The 12415-nt window shown below is 41.1% G+C and overlaps 1 protein-coding gene across 1 annotated transcript in view; it reads right to left on the reverse strand.

Annotated features, from left to right (window-relative positions):
* Positions 1 to 1039: 1039 nt before the first annotated feature.
* The window catches only part of HACD2 (3-hydroxyacyl-CoA dehydratase 2), a 117976-nt gene continuing 106600 nt past the window's right edge, over positions 1040 to 12415 (reverse strand). Inside the window, exons 5-7 of the mRNA XM_059391082.1 lie at positions 12227 to 12348; positions 9836 to 10014; positions 1040 to 4114 (exon numbers count right to left, since the gene is read on the reverse strand). Of these exons, the coding sequence (XP_059247065.1) occupies positions 4032 to 4114; positions 9836 to 10014; positions 12227 to 12348 (384 nt within the window). The 3' untranslated portion in view covers positions 1040 to 4031. The remainder of the gene's footprint in view (positions 4115 to 9835; positions 10015 to 12226; positions 12349 to 12415) is intronic.

Genomic DNA, 12415 nt, shown 5'->3' on the forward strand with positions numbered 1-12415 from the left:
TATTAACATAGTACACATAATTGCCACAAAATATGACAATGACAAATTAGAAAGCACTGGTTTCCCACTACCACCCTGAAATTGTAGAGGTTGTATTTTCTGGGGAGCCTCTACTATTAACTCTACCATCTGTTCCTCAGCTTTAGTTGAAATGATTCTTTTCATAAATGAACTGCTTAGCTCTGAAACAGACCAGACTGTATGAGAGGAGTGCTTCTACGATTACTGTGCTGGTAATGTCTAAGCCGCGATCAGACAGCAGGTAGAAAGCTCCCTTTGGAATGAGGATCACAGCCTTGGACAACAGAGATGGTTAGCTCTGAGAAAGCCTCAGCCAACCTGACAGTAAGCGTGTTAACTGCTGGCCGCACATGAGAAAGATCACTCAGGGATCACCCGCTAGACAATGCCCACACCACGGACCCATCGGTGCTTTCATTTTGAAGTGAAGAGATCTGGCGTCTAGAACTCGTAGGACGGAAGTGGCTGGGTGGGCTGTATCCTGTCCGTCTCCCTTCCACCACTGCCTACTGTGAACTTGAGAGCGAGTAAAGCAGTTCCTAGAATTGCTTTATATTTGGAGGTATTTTCAGGAGGTATTTGACTACATCTTGTTTCAATATGAGATGAACATTGCCAAGCAATGGTATTTTCCTTCTTAACTTATATTAGAAAAGTTAGATTAAAAGAAATTGTAAAAAAACAACAACCCAAAACATTGTTGAGAAGGACCTCAATCGTTTACTGATTTTCTTAGACTTTCTTGTGCCTTCCATGAGTAATCCCACTTGTCCCCTCTGTGGCCAGGCTGAGAGTGGCTTGGTAAGCTTGAAGACTGACTGGCAGGAAGAATGACTTTTTGGAAACCTCTTAATATATTCTGTCTATGTCTCCTGTGTAAGTACATTATAAATAGCAGAGATAAATTTTAACCTATCAAAGAAAGAACTGGAATCCATGACAAAACTGAAACTCTCCCATATTCCAATACCACATTCAGGCCAACTTAATGTGAAAAATCACTAGACCTGCTTACTGGTTAGTATTTCAAATCCAGGCAGAGCACACAGTTTATTTTGAAATGCAACACAGATCAGTATTTTATGAATACAACTTATTACTACTTTAACATTATCAGGTAAAAACAGCTTCCAAATGCATGCATAGAAAGTTAGGCATAGTCTTTGAACTCCTTATTTCTAAATATACAAAAAATACATTTAAATTATATAATTTTAGTGAATCAAAGACTTATAAAATTACAATTTTGGTTTTCACAACATAGAAAAAATACAAAAATGGACTATATATATGGTTGTATAATTTCTTACCCAAATTTCAAAGGAGCAGTATGTACTGGTTTTGATGTTTTATCTAGAAACTCAGAACTGAAAATAATTTGCAGGTTGTACCACATCAGTGCCAATCATTTGTTATAAACAAATAATCCAAACAAACCAGTAGAAACAAGGGCACCATCTTCATAGGCCTCTTTATCTCTACCTCTTCTAAACCCTTCCTGTGGATAGTTCGCTCCAAAGGAACGGACTTTATCTGGAAGGACAGTGCTTTACTCCATGACCAACTCTCCACAGTGCCTCTGATAATGGTGAGTACGTGTTAAATGAGTGATCCCAACCTGAGCAAACAGAACGCAGCGAGATGCAGATTGGTGGCTTGTGTCTACAAAGCACGACTGTGTAACTCAAAGAATTCTCTGCTGGAAGGCAGTCCCCGAAGTGGGGGGATCTGAAACACCCACCAAGGTGGGCGGTGGGGCCAAGGACGTCTTTGACCGTGTCTTGAAATGAAAACAGCAAGTCTGACAAAACACCCACCAGACACGCCTTCCCCATTCACACTTTATAAGATGTGACAGTTGGTGGGGTTAGATGTTCTCCGTTCGTAAAAGAAGACCACCACGTCAAAGGAGAAATCAATTCAGGGCAGGGATAAAGCGGCCAGTTACTGAGAGAGGTGGATGAAGGACACGGCCGTGTGCATGCCTTACTTATCTGCCATGAGCATTTTAAATGTCGCCGGACAAAAATACACAGAGGGGTGGAGACCCTTCATGAGGAGGGAGTTGCTTGCTGTGCTCTCGCTGCCCAAGTTCAATTTGATGCAACACCACTGTCTGCGACATTGTTCTTCATAAATAGTGACAATTTATAGCACAGAGGCCCAAATACAACCCCCAATCCAATGATCCCGGAAAAGCTACATTTGTCATCCCATCTTCTATAACTATTCCAGAAATGACTGAGAAAAATCTTACCCAAACTAAGCAATAAGATTAATATAACTCAAATTGTTTCTATTTTACAGTAGAAATACATTCTGGAAAGAGAAAAAGAAAAAAACATGAAAAATAATCTTTTCTCTATATTTAGTTTATGCAGTACATGAACAGATCCTAATCTCCCCATGCCCAAGTTAAGAGTGCTGACTTAAAGAAGCAGAATTTTAATGTTCAATTCAGAAATAATTTTATTACACATCTGCCTGCATTAAATTTTAGGCTCCATACTTTCTTCTCATCTTCCTTTTAATTATCAGGCTTGAAAATAACATTGAAAAAATGAGTTTTCCATTATGACACTCTTCAGATATTAGCAATTATATTTTAAATAACTACTCAGTAAGCTAGTAAGCTAGGTTTTTAAAAATTTGAAGATCAACGGCTTATGAAAAAGGGAGAAAAGAATCCACAAAGAACATTCTGTGTTTAAAATTTAATGCACATCTGAACTTGGGCTTTACATTTTCATCAGCTCTCTCTTGAAGAGCCTTAAATGCACAGTTGAGCAATTGAGCAAATGCAATGGTATGAAAACATGACAGTAATTAGACGAGGTCCACATGACTCAAGTATTTCTTAGCTCCTACACATGGAGATGATACTGCTTTTAGCTCATGTCTGCCTGACTGGAACACTTCACCGCTCCGGACTTACAGTTTGGTGGGAATTACACAGGACCATAATTAGGCAAAGTATCGTAACAGAAGAGTTGAATGAAATCTAAAAATAAAGTAATAAGGGTGTAGAAACCTATTCCTAAATGTTCTTCAGGTCTGTATTTCTAAAGTAACACCTTCCATGTGCTTTCAATTACAGACACTCTACCCCTTATGTGACTTGCCTGGCTTCGGGTCCCTAAGGAAGAAGAGCTTTGGGTAAATACATTACTCAGAGGCATTCTGAGAAGGACACAGTAAAAGGTACTTGTCATTTACCAGCAAGTGAGCCTTCCCTTTCTGAGAACTGTCACTGGGTTAAAATATGATCGAGACTGAGCCCTAGATATAAGATAGGTTCTCTACGAAGTACGCATACTTAATAAATTCAAGCACGTTCCTCAGTGGCAGGCAGTAATGACTCAACTGAAAACAAACAAAAGTGTTCTAGTTGTTTTCCGTTTACAGGTACTACCCCAAAGCTTCACAGACATATACGTGGTATAATTCATTCACTAGGCAGGAGGGGATAGGTCCCAGCCAGAACTTCATAACATTCCAGAGAACAAAGTTTGCCGCTTCAAAAATACGGTTTCCAGCATGCAGTCAAGCACTTTGGAAAGGGAATACGAAACACACTGCAGACAGGAACGGAACTTTACTGTGAGGTGGGCATTTGGTGGGTACAACTTCCTTACTCCGACTGTAACTCTCAGGGAGTTAGTGTTACAGATCTTTACTAATCACATACATGGAGGAAACAGGCAGCTCTAAAATGGCCAGATCCCCTTCCAGCGCCTTCAGAAATACTGGGAATGTCTGGTTCAAAGAGCATGCTGGAATGGACTGGTCAGGATGTTTTACGTGAGAGTTGTTGTGGTTGTTGTTGCTGTCGCTGTTGTTTTAAATAAAATCCCAGGCCTGTGTGACACTGGATTTTGGGTTTTATTTTTTTAGTATTTTTAAAAATAGTTCTTACTTATTTTCTATGAAACGTATTGGGAACTCAAAAAGTCTGCAGCATTTTTTGTCATTGAAAAGTTTGTTTTGGGGGGGTATGCAGGAAGCAGGAGCTAGTCAAATTTCTTGTGTTCTTCAGTATGAGAAAGGACCTTTCTTCTCTGATGTATCATGTGGAAGTATAACTGGGGAAAAACTGAAAGAAAAGAAAGAACTGTTTAAGGAGACAGGTCACTTGAAACTGTGTGCTCTGTTTAAAGCACATGGACTTGGGGTCTTCTTTGACTCTACTTTCTCATCCAGCAACCAAAGAAGGGAATTCGGTGGGCTTGGGTAAGGGGAGGAAAAATGCACAGGGACTTACCTTTCGCTGCTTTAGCTGAAGGGGAAGGGTGGTCCTGACTGGACTGACCCACAGTACCATCACTCTCATTATCCAATGAGATGCCACAGAGTTGTCAAATAACACTCCACCCTCTCTCACAGTATCTTCACATTTATTCTGATTTTACCAGTAGGTGAATTCTAGTGACAGATTTACTATTCCTGTTTACAGAGGAGGAATTTAAACCCCAGAGAGGAAAGGTAACTTGCCTGAGGTTTCCCAGCAAATTCCTGACAATCAGGACCAGGCTCTGGGTTCTTGACACTCCTAAGAACCCCAGTTCCTTCTGTCACCTGAGGGGATTCTCCCGAAAGCACTCCCGAGAAAGGTTGCTCTTTGAGTGGGAAGACTGAGGAGGGGTTAGAGGGCCATAACATGTTAACTGAACATGAAGAAGCCAAGTTTGGATGGAGAAAGTCCTTATGAAAAGTAAGCTAATATCTTAGGCACTAGAGGTCCTGTTCTTGAACATTTCTTTTTTTCCATCCTTAAAGATTTTATTTATCTTAGAGAGAGAAAAAGCAAGTGTGGGCACAAGCAAGTGGGGAGAAGGGGAACAGAGAGGGAGAAAGAAAGTGAAGCAGGCTCTACTTTCAGCATGGGTCCTGAGTGTCACTCCATTTCTTGACCCCGAGCTCAGGACCTGAGCCGAAAACCAAGAGTCCAGACGCTTAACTGACTGAGCCATCCAGATGCCCCTGTTCTTGGTCATTTCCTAAGTTACTTTAAAAAGTACTGGTTCCCAAAGAAACGGGGTGGTACCACCTCCCTAGGAGGATTTGGAAGCTAGGGAGAGGGGAGATTTGGAGGAGGGAGGTTACTGGCATTTAGCACAGGAAGCAGGAATGCCAAAATCTGCGGAGGGTGACAGTCTCCCACAACTAAGAACTGTCCTACCCCAAATGCCTACAGGATTCCTGCTGGGAAATGCCAGCTGAAGCTACCTGGCCTTCACAAGGTTACTGTGAACTGGCGGTTCAACACCCATGGAAAAAACCCCAGTGAGATGGTCTTAAATGTGTACTATTCTGCCTTCTCTTCTCCACAGCTCCAATATCCATTTTGTAGAAAGTAACCTGTATTTCTGGGGAGGTAATTTCTACTATTCCCCTGACAGTTTCTTCCTTTTTTTTTTTTTTTTTAAAAACCCAAACCCATGACCCTGAGATCAAGAACTAAGCTGAAATCAGAAGTTGGATGCCTAACTGACTGAGCCCCCCAGACACCCCAACAGTTTCTTCCTTTTTCAATGGGTTCCAAGTTGGCCAAATTTCCAATGATCTTCCCCAAGTCCTCCAAGACATCAGTAGGCGTGCACACACAGATCTGATAAACTGCAGGGGAGGCTCTGACGCTGAACAGGGCTGCCATCCATCCACTCCACTCGCTATCTGTAGGCAGGAAGTTATTCAGAGAAAAGACCCAGCTTGTGCATATAATTCAACAGGGGAGAGAACTATTCTGGTACGAAAGCCAGAAAATTTGACAAGCTCTATAATCTAAAAACTGGAAGTAAAGATATAATTAAACCATAAGGAATGCTAATTGCAATCATTTAAAAATATGGGGCCAGTCATATTTCTGTAGATATTCTTTACTAAAGGGAAAATTTGTGGCCAAATACACTAAGGACTTTTCCACCGGTTGCAAGGGTGGCTAAAGTTTGCCTGCTAGTTCAGAGGGTCTGAGGAAGGATGACCTAGAAAACATTCACCAGACCTTTTGGCAGTTAAAGCAAGATGGTGGAGTATCCTCATCCCCATAGGCATGGGCCTGCTGGTTAGTCAGAGGTCAGAAATGGAGGGCAGATATGGCCCTTTCAATTCTCCCCCCCCCCAAGATTTTATTTTTATTTATTTGACAAAGAGAGATCACAAGTAGGCAGAGAGGCAGACAGAGAGAGAGGAGGGGAAGCAGGCTCCCCACTGAGCAGAGAGCCCGATGCAGGGCTCGATTCCAGGACCCTGAGATCATGACCTGAGCCGAAGGCAGAGGCTTTAACCCACTGAGCCACCCAGGTGTCCTGGCCCTTTCAATTCTTTACAGTTTCAGAGGTTTCTCAGTGCCCAAGCAAAGGAATGTGTGTTTGGGAGGCCAGGAGAATGGGGGCAGTTGGGCCAGAGGTTCTCTCTCTACAGTTCTACTAATGACTTCTTGGTGACCAGAACTTGGGTGACACTATCTCCATCTGAATTACCCACTTTTTTTTTTTTTTTAAAGATTTTATTTATTTATTTAACAGAGACAGCGAGGGAGGAAACACAAGCAGGGGGAGTGGGAGCGGGAGAGGTAGGTTTCCTACAGAGCCGGAAGTCCCGACACAGGGCTCTATCCCAGAACCCTGGGATCTTGACCTGAGCTGAAGGCAGTTGTTTAATGACTGAGCCACTCAGGTGCCCCAAATTATCCACATATTTAGACTGGACTCAACTGTAATGGCTGAAACAATTCCAAATGCACGGCTATTCTTTTTAACCATAGATGATAATGAAGAAAACGCCCAAGACAATCTCAATCTGACAACAGGCTATTCTGAATTCTACCTTCTGCTTTCCTAGTCCAGGACACATGGAATAGAGATGGTCACTGTGCATGCAAGTGTTGCGGTGGGGAAAGGGTTTCCTCTAGGGAGAGGAAAACTTGGAGGCTGAGAGCAAATGGAAATGCTCTGCCTTGGGCAAGTTTTTTCTTGGTCTCTCTAAAAATCTGAGGTGTGGTTATGGTTACTGACAACCTGGACAGCGCCCAGCTTCCCAGTGTCCTCACCCTCCACCACTGTTTCTCATTTCTCAGCTTTTATTTACTTATTTTTAAAATTCCCACTCCTGTTGGGTGGTAAAAGCCAACCTTTACCAGTTTGGGGGGGGCAGGAAATGTAGACAGGACTTAGAGGTCTACCGAGTCCTATAGGTACTGTACACACTGCAGCTGCAGCAAAGTGGGAAAGGAGCGCCTTGCAGGGATCCCAAAGCACCCTGATATGAGAGAACTCCCAGGGCCATGGCTCATGGGCCACAGTCTGGGCCACATGTGCAACAGTGCAACAACTGGTCAGGACTGTAAAGAAAGGGTGTTACTTCGTATAATACAAGTATATCACCAACTTCACATTACAGAAGACTAAAAGAAACTTAAGTTGTAAAAAGAAAAGCAAATATGGTAAAGAAAGCTGGATGTCAAAAGCAACCCTTCTTAACTCTGCATTTTCTTCTTACAAATACAAAGTTTTGGAAAGCTGGAAATGTGCTGCTGGCTGTAATGAACTGTATAAATTGGTCTCAATATGAACAACCAAAGCAACTAAAAACAGGCAGGGCAACTGGCTCAGGCCGAAGGCATAATGAGTGCCAGCAGACACAAACGATTTGTAGCAGAAGATATGGTCCCAGCGGTCATCCTGAGCCTGGGTGCGGGTCAGGGATTGGGAGAAAATCTGTTCATCTTTACTTGAAATCAACCTTTTTTCTTGGACTCAGGAGTTAAACTACCTTAAGAAAGAAATAATATAGACTTTAACTAAGCCAAGTTCTTACCAAAAGGAGTCTGGGAACCAAAGAACGGGAAGGAACCAAGGTAAAGAAAGCCAACTTTGGTTGAGAGCCCCGCCTACTCTGAGTTTTCTTTCCTTCCTCCATCTGAATGCCCAGAAGGAAAATCCCAGACAATGGGATTTATTTTTCTTCAGGAATCCTGTCACTAGGGAGGGCTGTTGTGCTTGACCAGGCCCCTTAACTAGATCAAGGGGTCAGGAAGGAAGAGACAACAACAGCCTGGGCACTGGCGAGCCACCAGAGAACAAAAAACCTAGGAAGTACAGAGAGACTGAGAGAGCTGCTCCAGGACCCTCCTTTGGCACACCAAGATCTTAGAGCAACTCTGAGGTAGGGGCCCCAGATTTCTGTCAACGTGGCAGCATCCTGCTCTTGTTTGATTTCATCACACCCTCCCTGCTCCTTTTCCAGTTACTCAATCTGGTATCTCTTATTCATTCAAATCTTATGCTGATTTTATTTTATTTTATAGAAGATTTTATTTGAGGGGGCAGGGGGAGAGAGAGAAACAGGCTTCCCGCTGAGTGTGAAGCCCACCGTGGGATTCGATCCCAGGAGCCAGGGATCATGACCTTGAGGTGAAGTCAAGATACTTAACCGACTGAGCCACCCAGGCACCCCCTTATGCTGACTTTTAATAAATCCTGTGGTGCCCACTGGGATAATACGTGTCACTCTGGGTTTGGCAAAACTCCAAGTAGGAACTGTTGCTCTAGAGACTAGAAAGTGAAACTCTAAGGGAACAAAACTAAAAAGATGAACAACTGGAAGCTAATCTTTATAAAATTTTTAGACTCTTCCCTATTTATGTTTTCTGTGAAAATCAACTACCTTCTTCAATTTGAAGAGAAAATGACTTTGGCCACCATGGTTCCAACACCAAAGAGGAGAACTTGATAATTAATAAAGAGTGGAAAATGAACCATTAAGCAGAACTGCTGTCCAAGAATTTCTCCAAGATAAATGCTCACATGAAATCTGGATGTAGTTTTTTTCTCACAATGCATGAAATGCAATTTTCCACAGAGGGATACAAACATGTTGCTTACGATTGTTAGGATGATTCATTCAGCTCATGCTGTGGGCTGAAGAAAAATCCAACCTTCCTGTCTGAATTTAACCTGAGGTTTATGGAAGAATATAGCATCTTAGAGACTAAAATAAGAATCATAGTCACAATGGCTACAGAAATAGCTAAATGAGAAGAAACCCTAACTTCATACGTCCTTGGGTAAAACAAAATCCTTTGTTTACATGAAAATCAATCCTAGGATTTTAAGTTAATATCTGAATTCGAGAAAAGGACTAAACAGCTCTTCCTCAGCAAATAGGACTCACTTCACAGAAGCCTCAGACACGGCCATTTCTCCTTGGTACCGAGTATACTGATAGGCACTTTTGATTATCCATATTTAAACTTTTAGCAGTACTATTAAAATAACTGGAAACTGTTCTGAAGAAAACATATGTCCTGGTCAGATGATGTTAGTGCTTACTTCCAAACAAGAAAATAAGAAATATAGAAAAAAAAAACCCTGTTTTTATTCTTTCTTCCTAATTAGCTGCTGATTACTTAAAAACGAAGTATCTATTATGATATAATGAAAATGCAAAAATCTCTTTACAATGTTTTCCAAATACCCTAAGAAGTAGTTCTCCAGAGACAGAAAAAGTCAAGGCCTTTTTTGTTTGTCACTCAGTACATTCCCCCAGTAGATAGTTCACCTTTCCTGGTGTTCAGTTTTCAAACCCACACATGCAGAAGGGCTGCATTGCTGTACTGAGAAGGGTTCATCTTTATTCAATTACTACTAGAGAAAATTCCCTCTGACAGTATTCAATAAAAACCAAAGCGTTCCTAATAAATTAGATTTATATACACTTGGATATGGTATAAAAACATTCAAAGACATTAGGCTCTAATTACTGTAGCGCCAATTTTAAAAAACATAAATAAATATATGCGTAACTGTTTACTTACTTGGAATGTAGGAGATCATTATCAGAATTAGGAATGCATAATAGTCAAAGGAAAAATTATATTTGTTAGGTAGACTGATGGAGTACAGGCCAGCCTGTCGGACAAAGGGCAAAGCGGCATATATTGTGAGCAGTTCTCCCGACACTCCCATTGGGTACAGCACAATGAAAAGTGTGTACCTAAAACAAAACAAAATATTCATGACTGAGGCTCGAAGCCAGCATTAGTAGAAAGATGCATTCACACCTCTCTGATCAGTACTGGTCTTTCAGGAAGCTACTGTTGCTACATTTTACTGTTTAACCACTGTTTGTTTGTTTCTTTCTTTTTAAAGCATGTTCCATGTCCAACATGGGGCTTGAACTCATGACCTATGCTCTACCGACTGAGCCAGCCAGATGCCCCTGTTTACCCATGGTTTAAATTCAGGTTTTATAAGCCAGTTTTTGAAAAGGGCCTATAGCAGGTATGTCTCTGAATGTTCTAAAATAAAATAAATGTCTTTGGTCAGCCTCAAAATTTGGTCCAACTAAATAAACAACATCCAATACAACTCCCTAAGATAATAAAGAAGATGCCATTCATTGGTAAAGGAGGGGCACCGAGTCATGGTTTATAGAAGGGCCCTGCCCTGTGGCAGGGGTGGGAGTGGGGGTGGGGGGTTTGCAGGGAGTTGGTGGGGGAGGTGTTAAAGCATGTGTCCACGAACCCCTACAAAGCACACCACGTCTGGTCTGTGGACTGAGAAGGAGAGCACAGCGAGTGTGCTTCTACAGCTACCATTAGTCAAATGTCTATACATATCATTGTAAAAAAGGAAATACATGCCAATTTTAAAAACCTTAAAAAATTCACAATTGGGGGCACCTGGGTGGCTCAGTGGGTTAAGCCGCTGCCTTCGGCTCGGGTCATGATCTCAGGGTCCTGGGGTCGAGTCCCGCATTGGGCTCTCTGCTCAGCAGGGAGCCTGCTTCCCCTATCTCTCTCTGTCTGCCTCTCCGTCTACTTGTGATTTCTCTCTATCAAATAAATAAATAAAATCTTTAAAAAAAAAATTCACAATAGGTTTTGGTCATTATGTAATTTTTCAATAATAAAAACCCTTACAATAACTATCACATAGAAGAATCCAAATCATTTTTTTTTTTTCACTTCAAAAAGGAGTTCTCTATGTTTTAAAAAGAATGCAGAGAAGAGTTCATCCTATGGAACTAACTATCATTCTGGGGTGTAAGTACTGCTGAAGAAACCATCAGCTCAAATTTTAAAGGGGCTCTGGCTATTTGTGGCTGACAGTGAGCAAATTTCTAGGCATAGAAGTTGCGCTGAGAAATCAGTGACAAAAAGCGGAAGCCATGTTTGCTGTGTTCCCCGCTGCCAACTTCAACTATGCTAAAGAGGAAGGGTCTTCCATAGGCTGTGGACAACCATGGAAAAAGAATCATTCTCCACTGTTAAGATCAGGGATTGGCCAGCAAACTCTCCCTGTAACAGAGCAGACAGCTCCCACAATGCCTGCCCAGGTTGGTGAGTTACTAACTGCCATCTCTTCCCATTCTTCCTTTTCCTAATAAAACTATGCACTAGGAAAAGAAAAAAAAAGGAGTTTACACACTTGAAATGTTGGAAGCAATTGGTTTATGTCTCTAACTAAATCATCAAACTCCTAAGTTGTCTAGGAACCACCATTTTCCTTCTAGGAAATGAGACATTTGGGGCCTAAGGACAATTCTGATCCTTTTGCTTTGTCACTATCCCTATAGTCCACACCAACTCAGAAAACTGCTCACAACTATTTCATGAATTAGCTCAGATAAAGAGATGAACTGTCAGTCTTTTTCCCAATTAATAACGAATATTACTGGTAAAAATTATCAAAGCCAAATAAAATTGCTAACAAGATAAAAGTGCATGTAACATTGGTTATTAATTAAAAATTAAGAGTCATAGCTTGTTGGCAAAACTGAGATTAGGAGAATTGGACTTGGTCCAAAAAACACAATGGCAGGAGCTCCTCAATAAAATTTGCTATGAACAAAAGGAATGTTATATCAAATCTCTACTGAATAATTTAAATGAAAATAATTGATCCAATAAAAATAACAAGGATATCAAACTTAAAACAGTGTTTCTATTAATCAAAGTTAAGTAGCATCCCTTATCCTGATGAAATTCACAGACCAGTCTCATATCACCAATCCCAACTCTTGTCTCATACAATTAAAAAAAAAAAAAATAGTATATATATATATATATATATGTATGTATGTATGTATGTATTTGACATCATACAACTTTATTTTTAGGAGCTTGGAGGGCAATATTTAGCAATAAAGGACAAATACAGTGATGGGTCATTTCAAAAGTTATTCTTCATCCCATGTACTTTACCTGGCCCATTTGATGAGGTAAGGCAGATGGTTTAATAGACTGAAAGTATAAAAGGAGTAACGGATAATTTCTGTCATTGTCCAGGCAATAACATACAGAAGGACACTGTCTTCACTCTGCACCTGAAGGAGAAGGAAAACAAAAGCAAAAGCAAACACATAAAACATTTTAAGAAAGAAGCACTCCCAG

This window comes from Mustela nigripes, chromosome 2 (assembly GCF_022355385.1).
Source record: "Mustela nigripes isolate SB6536 chromosome 2, MUSNIG.SB6536, whole genome shotgun sequence".
In the NCBI taxonomy this organism is placed as follows: Eukaryota; Metazoa; Chordata; class Mammalia; order Carnivora; family Mustelidae; genus Mustela; species Mustela nigripes.